Source organism: Apodemus sylvaticus, chromosome 7 (assembly GCF_947179515.1).
Source record: "Apodemus sylvaticus chromosome 7, mApoSyl1.1, whole genome shotgun sequence".
NCBI lineage: Eukaryota > Metazoa > Chordata > Mammalia > Rodentia > Muridae > Apodemus > Apodemus sylvaticus.
In genome coordinates, this window is record NC_067478.1 from 13,633,951 (window position 1) to 13,648,590 (window position 14,640).

At 45.5% G+C, this 14,640-nt stretch overlaps 1 protein-coding gene across 2 annotated transcripts in view; it reads right to left on the reverse strand.

Moving 5' to 3' along the window:
- Scap (SREBF chaperone) overlaps positions 1-14,640 on the reverse strand; it is a 52,825-nt gene that overhangs the window by 18,961 nt on the left and 19,224 nt on the right. For both annotated transcript variants that reach the window (XM_052187136.1, XM_052187135.1), the window contains exons 2-3: positions 12,801-13,019; positions 820-949 (exon numbers count right to left, since the gene is read on the reverse strand). In XM_052187136.1, the coding sequence (XP_052043096.1) occupies positions 820-949; positions 12,801-12,922 (252 nt within the window). In that variant the 5' untranslated portion in view covers positions 12,923-13,019. The remainder of the gene's footprint in view (positions 1-819; positions 950-12,800; positions 13,020-14,640) is intronic.

Sequence of the window (14,640 nt, forward strand, 5' to 3'; positions counted from 1 at the left end):
GGTGCTATCCTGAGAGGTGGAGAAGAGGCACTCGCCCCAACCTTTGCTTTTCCTCAACAAACTAAGCACGCCTGGCACCAGCTTATGGAGCCAAAGAACCAGACGAGGAGCTAGGCACACTGGCCTGGCACGGTAGGTAAGACCCAAACACGAGCCCTCAAGCTTCTGCGCTTCACATAGCAAGTATAGACACCACAGTGAGTGGGGTTCCAAGTCTCGGCCTTCAAGTAGACTCATATCAATGCTCAGCTCAGAGCTCCTCAGAGCCAGTAGGGCTGGGGGGCAAAGAGTCCTAACCCAGTACTGACCCTCATAAGCTAAGTAACTGAGGCACTCAAGTACTTGGGCTTCAACTTTCCTTCTAGTTTAAAAAACAACAACAATAATAACAAAAACCAAACTTTACTTTTAAAACTACCTGACTGGATTATGAATATTGGAAAAAAAGTACTTACTGATCTGAGAAAATTAGGCTCAGCCTGGGGATGCGCTGCTGTTCGCATGACTACCTAGGACCAAAGACTAGATGACCTGTCAGCTGGTCTCTGCACATGGTGTGTGAGCAGGCCCGGTATGACCCCAGGTCCAGCTAGTCACACCCTCGTTTTTTCTAGGACACCCACATTTCTGTGTCATTGTTTTCTTTCAATAAAGGTTACTCATTAAGTGCACAACTAGACACTTCGGTGCCTTTGTTAAGCAGGTAAGCACATGAGCTCACTAGTCTGAAGCTGACCACTCTCGCGGTCACTTGCAGAGTCTGCCTCCACCAATCAGCTCTCTGCTTGGGCTCTCCTCAGTGAGGAGCCGAGCACCTACCCACTCCGGCTGCTCACTGGGCTCTCCTTGTTTGTGGTCAGAGTCCGCAGGCGGGGGCGAGTAACCCTTCACAGGCGTGGAGAATTCCACGGGTCCCGTTCCAGGCAAGGGGAGCTTCAGCAGCGGGTAGCTGGGGGGAAGGAAAAGGAGAGAAAGAATGAGGACATCTGAGAGGCAGGGTCTGTGAGACGGTAGCAACACAGGAGCCACTGCAATTTCAAGTGCATCCCCTCTGCCAGAACTGTGTAAAAACATATCATTCACCACAGAATTTCAGAGCTGAAATTCAGACATCATGGAGACCAGAATTTTTAAACATATTTCAGCCACAAAACAAAGAAACCTAACTAGTATAACAGGCTGGTTGGCTGTTCTCTGAGACTTTAGACAAGACTCTAAAAACAAAGTCTTATCAATCAGACAGAGGATTAAAACTAGGGGAGAGGACACCAATTCAGGTTCAGACAGTGAGGAACTGCTCTATTTGAAGGGACAAATCATAAAGGTTGTGAGGCTGGGGATCACACAGGCCACATGGAGCAGAAGTTAACGGGTCCATCACATGTAAAAAAACTGTCCTCATGTCAGCAAGATATGTAATACATGCATATTTTGTTTATTTTGTTTCATGTATCACTTAAGTTTTTTTTAAGATTCAGACATAAACTGTGTAAGAGAGTGGCAAATTTGAGGCCTTCGTGTGGTAAAATGATGAGTCGGTACCCTGAAAACAAGACAACAGACAAAAGAAGAAGCGACCTACAAACAGTACGACACATGCACCTCAGGTGTACAGTTTTCATCTGCGCATAAACCTGTAGGTAATCACCACCTAGGTCAAGCTACAGAACATGTGCAGAACCTCAGAAGACAGCCCTGAACACAAGCCGTCAACACACCCTCTCCACAGGCAGTGCTGCAGTCTCTCCTGCTACAGAGTCATTTTGCTTTTCTTTTGTTTGTTGTGCTGAGACTCGTTCATTGATGTGCAGCCACACATCGACCACAGTTTTCTCTTTTATTTTTTACATCCATTTGTTTATTTAGTGTAGGGGTGCACCGTCCAGGCATGTGTTGAGGTCAGAGGACAGCTTGCAGAAGCTGGCGCTTTCGACCCTGTACTACGTGGACTCCAGGGACTGAACTCGAGCTGTCAGGCTTAGCAGCAAGCACCCTTACCACTGAGCCATCTTGTCAGCCCAGCTTTGCCTATTTTTGAGCGTAATATAAAGTAAATTATCTATCCTATTTATGTACTTTATTGTAAATGGTTCAATATATGTAAGTATCTGGTATATTCATATATGTTAGTACATGCAGAGCCACTAACTCTTTGTTTTTGGTTTTTTGAAGCAGGGTTTCTCTGTAGCCCTGGCTGTCCTGGAACTCTCTGTGTAGACCAGGCTAGCCTCAAACTTAGAGATCCACTTGCCCCTGCCTCCTGAGTGCTGGGGTTGGAAGCAAGTGCCACTGCTGCCCGGCAGTGAGGCTCTCCTGTTTATGCACACATATTAGAGCTGGAGATGGGGTCAGTGGGGAAGTGCTTGCCGAGCATCTCCAAGGCCTGTGTTCAACACCAGCATTACAATAACACCCCGACATCACGGGTCTGTAGCATCCCACTTAATGAATGTATTATAGTACACGGTGTCTACTTCTCTGCCAAGGGACACTTGGCTGTTTACAGTTGAGTTATTGAGAATAAAGCTATGAAGACTGGAGAGATGGCTCAACAGTAAGGATGTTTTCTGCTTCCCAAGGATCCGAGTTCAGTCCTGGCACTTACTGGAGCATGTGCGTCTGGAACTTTCACTCAGGGGGTTTTCTGGCTTCCTTTGGCACTCAAACATGTCGCAATCACTCATGCAGACAAACATATAAAAATAAAAATTCTGTAAATAAAAAAATCTAGAGGTAATCGTATAGCTTCAGAGGAAGGAAGAGAGGGAGGGAGAGAGGGAAGAAGGAAGAAAGGAAGGAAATAAATTATAATCATTGGTTATTTGAGACTCAGTCTTCCTATGAAGTCCAAGCTGGCCTTGAAGCCACATCCTTTAGCCTTCCAGACGCTGGGATTTCTGGGTGTGTAGCTGGGATTTCTGGGTGTGTAGCTGGGATTTCTGGGTGTGTAGCTGGGATTTCTGGGTGTGTAGCTGGGATTTCTGGGTGTGTAGCTGGGATTTCTGGGTGTGTAGCTGGGATTTCTGGGTGTGAAGCACCCTGCCTGCTTGGATGGGTGGTCTGGGTTGTTTCATGTGATGCTGATGTTGTCTGTAGTTCTTGAGTTTTGGTTTACACACATATATTTTTCCATCTACTTTTAATTTCAGGCGATGAAGGCAGAAGCCCAGGGGACAAGGTAAATATAATAATAATGGAACCTCTTACATGAGGCTTAATACACGAGGCTAGAAATGATTTTTTAAAGACTTATTTCTATTTTGTGCACATGTGTATTTTATTTTGCCAGCATGTTTGTCTGTGCACCCCATGCACAAAGTGCCTGCAGAAGCCAGAGGTCACGAGATTCGCTGAAACTGGAGTTACACATGATAGGTGTGGCCATGTGCGTGTGGGAACCAAGTCTTGTCCTCTGGAAGAGTAGCAAGTTCTCCTAACTGCTGGGCCATCTCTCTAGCCCCGTGCCAGGAACTATTCTAAGCATTTAAAGTGTATTAGCTATATGAATACTTCTCTGTAGGAGGCAAGCACCATGATCCATAATAAATGGAAGTCTCAATTTAAAGAGAAGACAAAGAACGATTAAGTTATCATTCAGCTACCAACCAATCCCAAACCAAGTAGTGAGCCTCAAAATGATACACCATTTAAATGGAACTATAAACAAAGACAATATGAAAGCATATTTGGGGTTGAGTGTGATACCAGATGCTTGCAATCCCAATACTTGGGAAGCCAGATTATAAATTTGAGGCCAGCCTAGGCCACATGGTAAGCTCCAAGACAGCTTAGGATACACAGAATGACCTGTGTCAAAGACACAAATGAGGAGGAACGCATCTTTGGGAAATGAAGACTGCTTTCCTTTCCAGCTGCTATGCTACGTCCAAGACATGCCTAACCTAGGGGTGTGCGACTGGCAAGAGTGACATTTCCTTGGCAGAGAAATCTGCACGCTTGCTTCCGCTTCCTTTCTGGACATGGCTTCCTGACCACTCAGGTCTGGCAGTTGTGTTACCACTAATGGGCAACCGGACTGGTTGTTTTCTCAGTAATCATTCTTTCAACAAATATTTGAGCATGAACTCAGGGCCAGACATTGTGCAAGGCCCAGAGATGCACAAGGTAGACAAGATCTCTGCTCTCAAAATTTACATTGCAGTCAGAGAGCAAAACCAGGCCAGGTGGGCTTCAGATGACATTAAGCAAGAGGGAAAGAGACTCACTCAGGAAGCAGGGAAGACCTCAAGCAACACCTGAGGGTTTATGTGCAGATTCAGAGCTGAGATTAGGGCCAGGTTACTCCATGCTATAAACTTCCCTGACAACTTCCTGTTAACTTGATTTCTACACTCATCATTGTGCCTGTCCATCACCTAACCACCACAGTCCTATAGGTTACCAATCTCATGGTCACCTTAGACTCAAGGGTCATCCTTTCAGGGGCACCTTAGCCGGTGAGTTTGTCCATTTGTTAGTTTCTCTTGGGCACCCTGGCAGTCAGGATGCCTCAGCCTTGCCTCTCTGGCCTGAGTGACACACTTTGTTGTCTCCCGTGTGTGAAGCCCGTGCTCTGCCTGTAGGTACCCAGGAACAGGCTTTCCAAGCACTGCTTCCTCTCAGATCTAGGCATTTCCCTACCAGTGTAAGGTGACAGGGCCACCCAGGGAAGAACTGAGACCCAAGGAAGACCTGCTCACAGATTATTGTATTTTTGGTGTACTGTAATTTTTTTCTGAATATTTGAGATAGGGTTTCTCTCTGTAGCCCTGGCTGTCCTGGGATTCACTCTGTAGACCAGGCTGGCCTCGAACTCAGATCCGCCTGCTCCTGCTGCTCCCTCCCGAGTGCTGGGGTTAAGGGTGTGCACCAGCACCGCCGGGTATCTAGTAAGTTTCTAAGCCTCTGTTTTTGTTTGGCAGTGTGCTGTGATTTTTATTTCCATAATCTCAAGGCATTCTCTAATGTCTCATTTCTTTGGCTCGATAGTTTTGATTTCTACAGATCTATGAATTTTCCTGTTTCCTTCTGCTGCTGATCTTATTTTGACTTTCCGAGGCCTCGCACCTGTGGCAACAGGTGCATTCTGGCTGCTGGGTGGGCGCTGTCTATGCTTACTGCTCTAACAGTTGTCTTGAGCCTGTTTCCTTAGTGACCTTAGCTGGTTGTTGCTTTTTATAGTTTGAGGTTTTTTGTTTATTTCGAGGTAAATCTCATGTAACCTAGGCTGGCCTTGAATTTATTACACAGTTGAGGATGCCTTAATCCTTGGGATTACAGACATGCACACACCTGGCTCCTGTCTGGATGTCATATCCTTTACTGAAGTAGATTGAAATTGCCACCATTACTGTAAACAGTCTGTCTGGGGTTCTGTGGTCTGCTGTGTGTGCTGACAGCTATTATATCATCCTTTCATAGAACGTTACCACTTTTTTTTTTTTTAAGATTTATTTATTTATTATATGTAAGTACACTGTAGCTGTTTTCAGACACGGGAAGAGGGCCTCAGATCTCTTTTCGGGTGGTTGTGAGCCACCATGTGGTTGCTGGGATTTGAACTCATGACCTTTGGAAGAGCAGTCGGTGCTCTTACCCACTGAGCCATCTCTCCAGCCCCAGAACGTTACCACTTTTATGTCCCTTGCCTTTTATAACTTTGAAGTTTGTTGTATGATTAAAGCCCTTCTGGGTCTCCTTCAGTTACTATTTGCATGTGATATCTCTTTCTAGCATAGCATTTTCTGTCTCTTTGTGATCTTATATTTAAACTATAGTGCCTATCCATAAGGTAACTTTTTATTTTTAATTTTTATTTATCTATAAGGTATTTTTATTTTAAATTTTTTCAAGATCTTATTTATTTTTATGTATGAATGTTTGTGTGAACATATATTTTGTTTGTATTTCTGTGCACCACAGGTGAGTGCTGGGAATTGAACCCAGATCCTCTGGAAGAGCAAGCCAGTGCTCTTAGCCACTGAGCCATCTCTTCAGCTTCCAGGCAATTTATTTTTATCTTATGTATGTGTTGTTTTGCCTGCATGTGTGTCTACACATCACACATGTGCAGTCCTCATGAAGACCAGAAGAAAAGAGAATGTTAGACCCCTTATTACAGACGGCTGTGAGCTGCCTCGTGGGTGCTGGGAACTAAACCTTGGTGCTCTGGAAGGGCAGCCAGTGCTCTAAAGTGCTGAGCCATTGCTGCAGCTCCTACAGGGCTGTGTAAAGTGCCCTGGAGACAGCAGTCAGACAACTCTTTGTGTTTAATCTACCAGTCCCGCCTCCTTTTTAAAACTGATTTTATTTTTTTAATCATTTTTATTTTATGCACATTGGTGTTTTGGCTGTATGTATGTCTATATTAAGGTGCCAGATTCCCTAAAACTGGAGTTAAAGACAGTGATAGGCTGCAATGTGGGTGCTGGGAATTGAACCCAGATCCTCCAGAAGAGGAGCCAGTGCTCTTAAGCACTGAGCCATCTGTCTAGTTCCCAGTCCTTCCTTTTAATAAGAAAGCTTAATTGATTTCATTTAATGAGATTACTCATAAAGAATATACTTAGGCCATTTCATTGTTTATTTTCTATATATTACTTGGTTTTTGTTCCTTAATTCTTCCATTATTAACTTTTTGCCTTAAAAATTATTTAACTGCACAGTGCTAGCACACTCTGGAATCCATGGGGAGACAAAGGCAGGTGGATCTCTGAGTTAAATGCCAGCCTAGTCTACAGAGTGAGTACCAGGACAACCATGTCACACTGAGAAAATCTTCCTTGAGAAAATACTATTTAGTCACTGACTTTCAGAGTAAGCCATTCTGATTCCCTTCTTTCCTTTTTTATAGATGTTCATTTGGACTGAAGGGGGTTGAGAAAGGGTCTCATAGCCCAAGTTGGTCTCAAAATTGCCACATAGCTGAGGATGGTGCTGAATTTTTTTCCCAAGATTTACTTTTATTTGATGTGCATGGACTTTTTTGCTTGTATATAGATCTGTATAGCACATATGTGCAGGCCTGAAGAGCAGGTAAGACAGCATCAGATCTCCCAATACCTGAATTACAGACAAACAACTGTTAGTTGCCACATGGGTGCTGGGAACCAACCCGGGTCCTCTATAAGAACAACTACTTTTAAGCACTGACCCATCTCTTCAAACCGTGGTCTTGAATTCTTGATCCTCCTATCTCCACCTCCTGAGTGTAGGGGATTATGGGTATACACCATCACCATATCCAGCTCAAAAGGCTTTAGCATTTGTAGACTGGAGACTGAACCCTGTTCCTTTCACATGCCTCTACCTGAGCAACGTCCTTCTCTCCTCATCTGTTTACAAGTTGTTAGGAGTCACCTAGAGACTTACAATCAGCATTTTAAGTATATAATGGCCTACTCTGAATGATGTTTTATAGCTCTACATTTATTTGTGTGTGTACCCCACATTGCGTGTGTATGTGTAGGTATAAGTCAGAGAACAACCTGTAGGAGGTGGCTCTTTTTCTTCTACCACGTGGGTCATGGGGATTAAATAGGGAGTAAATTCAGGATATTAGAGTTGGTGGCAAACACCACTACCTGTGGAGTCATTTTGCCAGCCCAGAATAGTGTCTGTCTGTGTTTTGAGAGAGGCTCTCTCTACAGAACTCTGTCTCCCAAGTGCTGGTACTGAAAGAGTATACCGTACACCCAGGCAATAATAATACTTTAAAACAGGGATTCAATAGCAGATATGGCGGGCATAAGAAAATATCACCTGACTTAAAGGTGAAATAACTGAAATCAGCACAAGTAAGGCATTCCCTGCACTTTTGTTTATCTAAAAACTGTCTTTGCCTCTCCTTCACTGTTGCCATGGCAACTGACTTGAGCCTTGCCCAAGGTAGAACAGGGGTCAACGCTAAGCTATATCCTCAGTCCTCTTTTACCTTTTATTTTGAAACAGGGTCTCACTAAGTTTCCCAGGCTGGCCTTGAACTTTTGATATTCTATCAGCCCAACTAGACTCCCTGATTGTAGAGTTCAAACCTCTTCCTTGTATATAAGCAGTTTTGGACTAACGTTCAAACTCCTCTGTGAGGCTTACAGTGTCCTATTAGTACCTGAGCCTCCCCCATCCCCCCCTTTTTTTAAAGACTTATTTATTTCATGTATATGGGTACATTGTCACAGTCTTCAGACACACCAGAAGAAGGTATCAGATCCCATTACAGATGGTTGTGAGCCACCATGTGGTTGCTGGGAATTGAACTCAGGACCTCTGCAAGAGCAGTCAGTGCTCTTAACTGCTGAGCGCCTACCTCCTCACTCGACCCATTCTCACTCTCCAACTATCTCTATTGAGATTAGGAGACACTGGAGACACCGCAGCCAAGAAACAGGTCAAAGAAGATGTCACATGATACACCTTCCTAGAGATAAAAAAGCTGGGAGATTCATGTTCTCATTCTAGTTTTTTGTTTGTCTTTGTTTTTCAAGTCAGGGCTTCTCTATGTAGTCTTGACTATCCTGGAACTTACTCTGTAGACCAGGCTGGCCTTGAACAAGAGATCTATCTACCTGCCTCTGCCTCCCAAGTGCTGGGATTAAGGTTGTGTGGCACCAGTGCTTAACCATCTAGTATTTTAAAGTAACTAAAATTCATTTTTTGCACAGGCGTCTGCCTGCCTATGTGTCTGCAGGGCTTGCATGCCAGGTGTTCACAGAACAGAAGAGAAGAGGCCCTGCAGCTGGAGTCACAGATGGCTGTGGACCGCCACGTGAGTAACAGGAATCAAACCTGGGTCCTCCGGAAGAGCGGCCAGTGCTCTTAAGTGCTGACCTTTTGCTTTTGTTTATGAGACAGGTCTCACTGCACAGCCCTGGGTGGCCTGGAACTTGCTATGCAGATCAGGCTGGCCTTGACCCACCTACCTCTGCCTCCTGGGCACTGTGACTGCCAAGTGTGACCCCAAACCCAGCTCACTAACTCACCCCCCACTTCCCAGGGTGAATGATATGAGGCCAGGAGAGCCGGGGAGGAAAGCCTGAGGGTTTTCCTCCAGCTTTACCGATCACCTTGAGTAAACTGTGCGTGACAAAGCAGTCTGTGATTTCCTACAAGCTTTGGCGAGTTGTTGTGGCTGTTTTTGTTTTTTTGTTTTTGTTTTTAACAGAGTCTGTAACACCAGAAGAAGAGGAGATTCTTGCTTTGAATGTTCAACTGGGCAGTGTCAGGGAATGGTCTAAGGAACTGGCCTCTGGGCCCCTCCAGAGTTCAGGCTTTAGAGCAGAGGTCAGGGAGCTTTGAAACTTTGATCTCAGCCACTCTGGCTGACCTAACCAAGAGCACGGACAGGCTTAAGTTACTCTGATTTTCTTTTCTTATTGTGAAAAGACCATAGACAAAGGCAAGCTGTTACATAGCTCATTGTGTGACCACAAAGGTAATCACAGAACCTGAGGTGTGGATGGAAAGGGACCAAACGGTTGAGTACAGGTCACTACAGCTGAGATACACAGCCCAGCTGAAGGGACCAGTAACTCTCTGAAAGGAAGAGCAAGAGGGAAAGGGACCAAATCGGTTCTCACATTCCTGAAAGACTGCCATCCTCAGGGGGTTAATATGCCTTCATCGTGATGCCAAATTCCTCTCTGAGTGGATTCTATGTCATGTACCCTTTCCTGCCTATGAGTGTGCATACACACACACACACACACACACAGGGAAGGTCTAAGGTAAAGTTTGCCTCGGAGCTAGGCCACCCCCTTGGGTCCTAGTAGCCTAACCTCTAGGAAATATAACTACAACTTTGCTACAATGTCTATTTGCTACAAGTTTCATCAGCTTTTCCCAGGGGAAGGAGTTAACATTTACTACCTTTAGGAGTCAGGCAGGCGAGAACTTACCAAAGCCACTCACAAGGCTCAGCACTCAGGCTATTTGAAGGAGTAGCCTCAGCTCTCCATCACTGACACCTCAGCACCAGCTTAGAGAAGAAAGTCAGAGCCTGGTGCTGTCTGAGCAGCCTGGCTCCTGTAGACACAGCCTCTCAGCCTCAATGCCCTTCAACCAGATGGAGAAAGGTGCATTCGTAAGCCCTCATTAGTCACCACCCCTGAGTCCTGCTCTGTGCCTTTTAGAGGGGACTTGGTGATGAACAGGTAAACACAGCTGCACTCTCTAGCTCAGGTAGCTGCGGGATCTCAGCAGGGAGAGTAAGCGCAGCTCCTTTGGGGCCTAACAAACCTCATCTAAGGAACAAAGAGCAACAGTTAGGGGAGCCTGCCTATCTAGCAGGATCACTAAGTGCTGGCTGCTTCCTCCAGGCACCTCAAGGCTTTGACAGAAAGGGAGTTGTTCAACAGAAAAACTCCCCAGAATAGAAAATGACATTGAGACTCCTGTCTCCAGCCTATATGCAGCAGACGATGGCCTTTTTGGACATCAGTGAGATGAGAGGCCTTTGGTCCTGTGGAGGCTCGATGCCCCAGTGTAGGGGAATGCCAGGACAGGGAAGTGGAGGTGGGTGGGTTGGTGAGTAGGGGTAGCGGGGATGGGATAGGGGAGGTTGGGGGGAAACCAGGAAAGGGGATAACATTTGAAATGTAAATAAAGAAAATATCTAATTAAAAAAAAAAAAGAAAAAGAAAATGACACCGGGCTTTGTGTGCCTAGGTCCAAGAGCTCAATGAGTTCCTGTCAGGGAGAAGGGACAGACATAAGGTCATGTCCGTGTCATGGCTCAGACAAAGTGGACTATCTCCAAATTCCTACATGGCACCCCAGGAAACTGACTACAAAGCCACTCCTGGAGTGCGTCCTATACTACACGGGTGAAGAAGCCACCATTCATCCCCCACTTCCCAAGGTGAACAATATGAGGCTTGGCAGTGTGTCACTGCCAATGTAAAAATAGACACCACCAGCAGTCCACTGAACTTCTGATTCTCAAGCTCCCCTTCCGGTATCAGTATAAGAAATTGCCCAGGACTTCAAAACAGATCTGTGCTTCCAGAGTAGAGATCCTAGCGCTTGACAGGTCTATCTGGTTAGCCTTTCAAAGGCACCAGCCTGTGAGCTATTCATGCGAAATGTGTTAAGATGACAAAAGACATTCAGTTAAGGCTGTTGAGATGGCTCAGTGGGCAGGACACCTGCTGAAGGATGGACTTGACTCCATCTATCAGGCCCACATAGTGCACAAAGTTTTCTTCTGACTTCTACACAAGCATACAAACTGAAAAAATAAGAATGTAGTGAACACTTTCTACAAATACCCCAGTAGCTTGCAATACAAATAGAGAAGCTGCTGAAGGGCCCACAGAAGTAGTTCGTCCTCAAAAAATAGTTTTTGGGGGCTTAGTATGGTGGCACATACCTTTAGTCTCCATACTAGAGAGGCAGGGGCAGGCGATCTCGGTGAGTTCTAGGCTAGCCTGGTCCTTGTAGAGGTCCAGGCACATACAAAAGCTTAGTGCTTCCCAGTGTGTAATCCCCAGGCTTGGGGACCTGTCACAGCAGCAAGCTTTTAGGTTCACCAAAAACCTCATCAATGAAAGCCCACTGGGTTTAGCCCACCTTCCATATGATTCTGAGACTGAGACTGAGACTCAGGCTGAGAACCTGCCGTATCCTGTAAGATTCCATACAGTTTTGATACCACCATATGTCTCAAAACCTGCCCAACCTCTAAACAAGACCTAGAGAAGTAACCACTGAAGAGGTCAGTTAACAGAGAATTTTGACTTTTTGCTTGTTTTTTTTTTTTTTTAAAACAAAACAAAACAAAACTAGCCAGCATTTCTCACAGTACTCCTAATTCATCATGGGGCATGTGTGTTTTATAATATGCAATCCAGTCAGGTAGATCTTAGACACCAATGGATACTGAGTCAGAATGAAAAGAGGCAGGCAGGCAACAGAGACAGTGGCACAGACACAGCGTGTCACTAAACTCCGACACCCTTTGTGGAATGAAGAGATAACTGGACCGTTTCCTAAGTATTGTGAGGACAAGTGAGAAATTTAATTATATTCCTGACTTGGCACCAGGGAGGAAGCTCTCATGAATGATACTCATCTTTCTTACCGTAAGTTAGTGGAACATCTGGGATCATTTATAACAGATCAGAACAGGAGGGTCAGTCTCGAGCCAGACTTAGATCATAGCACTGTATACAGTGAATCTGGAAAACTTTTTTTTCCATGCTAGGAACTGAACCTAGAGCTTTGAGCACACCAGACAAAGCTCCACCATTGAACCACACCCAGGCCTGCAAAATACATCTTTTTTTCTAGAGAAAATGATATTAAGGTGCGTTCTTCACAGGGCTGAGAATGTCATATGGTTCAGAAGACCACCTTACATCAAGCCCCTCGTTGTACAAAATCATAATCAGCCTTCAGGCTTCTACGAGGCCTGTGAAAGACAGGCAAGAGACACAAGTATCCATGGCTTTTACTACAGACCTTGCCACACTGCAGGCCCCAAGAAGTACCAAGGAATCAGAGGGCGGCTGTACATGAACATGGGAAAGTGACAAGACAAGCAAGTCTTCTGAGCCAGCTTATAGGTGTCCAAGGAGCTGTTCAAACAAGCCCACACTGCCTTGCAGTGCTCAGACTCTTACTATTAACTGACACTGAAGGGAAAATGCCTTAGAACTCTCCTATGCAGCTCCAGGGAGTATCCTCACTAAGTCCCCTCTACATAAAAACACCCAGCATCTAAGAGCTCCACCACAGTTAGGTTTAGTGACATCTACTGTCACCCCACACTGTTCTACCACATAAGGGGCAAACTGAAAACATACCAGCAGGCTAAGATGCAGAGTCCTGTGAAGAGGATGATGGGAATGGGATAGGATGCACAGAGCAGCCCATGGTTGTAGAAGGCCTGAGATATCTTCTCACGAAGCCTTTCAGTCAGGGTCATCCTCAGCTAAGTCACCTTGTTGCCATCCCGGGAAGTGACCATGGATCAGCCCGGAAGATGCTGGATACCACTGACAACAGACATCATCTGCAGGCACCTGACCAGAAAGGAGAAAAGTAAAGTAACATTAAGGACTTGGGGAATAGAGAGATGGCTCAGCAGTTAAGAGCACTGGCTTCTCTTCCAGAGGACCTGTGTTCAATTCTTGGACCCAAATGGAAGCTCACTCCAATTGCAGGGGATCCAAGACCCTAACACAGACACACATGCGAGCAAACTGCCAATGCACGTAAAAAAAAAAAAAGTACTTGGTTCTATACACCAGGACTGCCAGGGCGTCGGGGCAGTTATGTGGCTAGAGACTGGTTTCAGAATATGTAGGGTCTAGAGATGGGAGTCTCAATATAGGCATATGTACACATACAACCTTGGTTCCTTTGCAAGTGACTGCTCTCTTGATGCAGGACATAGCTCTCTGTAGGTACTAAGGGAAAGGAGCTCATGGTAAAAACAGCAAGTTCCTCATTTACTGTTGCAGTGAGAACAGAAGCTAGTGTTAAAAAGCAAATTAAAGGTTAGCACAGCAAGATCTGGAACAGTGAGGAAGTTAAGTAAGTGGGCTTATAGCTGGGTATGAGATAACCAATCTAGACAGATAAGAGATGGGGCTCTTGGCCAGCTTTCCACCCCAAGCCCTGGAGCAATTGAGAAATACAAGTGGGGGGGGGCACGCCTTTAGTCCCAGCACTTGGGAGGCAGAGGCAGGCGGATTTCTGAGTTTGAGGCCAGCCTGGTCTACAGAGTAAGTTCCAGGACAGCCAGGGCTATACAGAGAAATCCTGTCTCGAGAGAGAGAGAGAGAGAGAGAGAGAGAGAGAGAGAGAGAGAGAGAGAGAGAGAGAGAGAGAGAGAGAGAGAGACATACATGTAAAACACCACGATCCTTCCAAATGTCTTGTTTCTAATGTAGCTAATCATAAAAACAGACTACATTTTAAGTAAGGATGGCTTCTAACAAGAAGACCCTGCCCAGATCACCTCAGAGCACCCCACAGACAAGGAGCTAAACACTAAGAAAGACTGCAGCTCCAACTGGTGGCTGGGATAAGAAGCAACACTCTGCCATCCCCTAAATGTGAAGTCACAGCTTAGTTAACAGTGCTTAAGACATCTGTGAGGGTGGAGGGTGGGAACGCAGGCTAAGTGACTAGCAGGAAGCAGTCATTCAGCCTGAGTAACTGAGAGCTGCTGATGGCCAGGGCGGGGCTTCGGTGGCTCCCGACTAAGAGCAGCACGTGTACAGTGACTGCACACCTACCTCCAGGTTGGGCCAGGGGGACACTGTGGCTCCACCCCCAGAGAACTAGCCAATCTCACAGCAGTTCTTTTGGCCTTCATCTAGTCTTCCTCATAGCCCTGTAAAGCTTTACTATGAAGTTCAGTGGCTTCTTCCTTTCTTGAAAACCCTTCCCTCTTTCAGAAGTTTCTATCACTTTTCCTAATTTCTCATATTTCTTCAATTTCTTACTTTTCTGTAATAATTGCTAATAAAGCTTGTTTCTACTTTGCAAACTCCGAGTCCACCTCTTTAATTTTCAACAGTGTGAGACAAAGAACTTGGAGCCACTGTCTCAAGTGATCTTTAGTAGCTGTTGAATGTCCGGCATCACAGGTCACTGGGTCACAAACAACATGGCTGTGGGGTTCTGTGGCTCCCA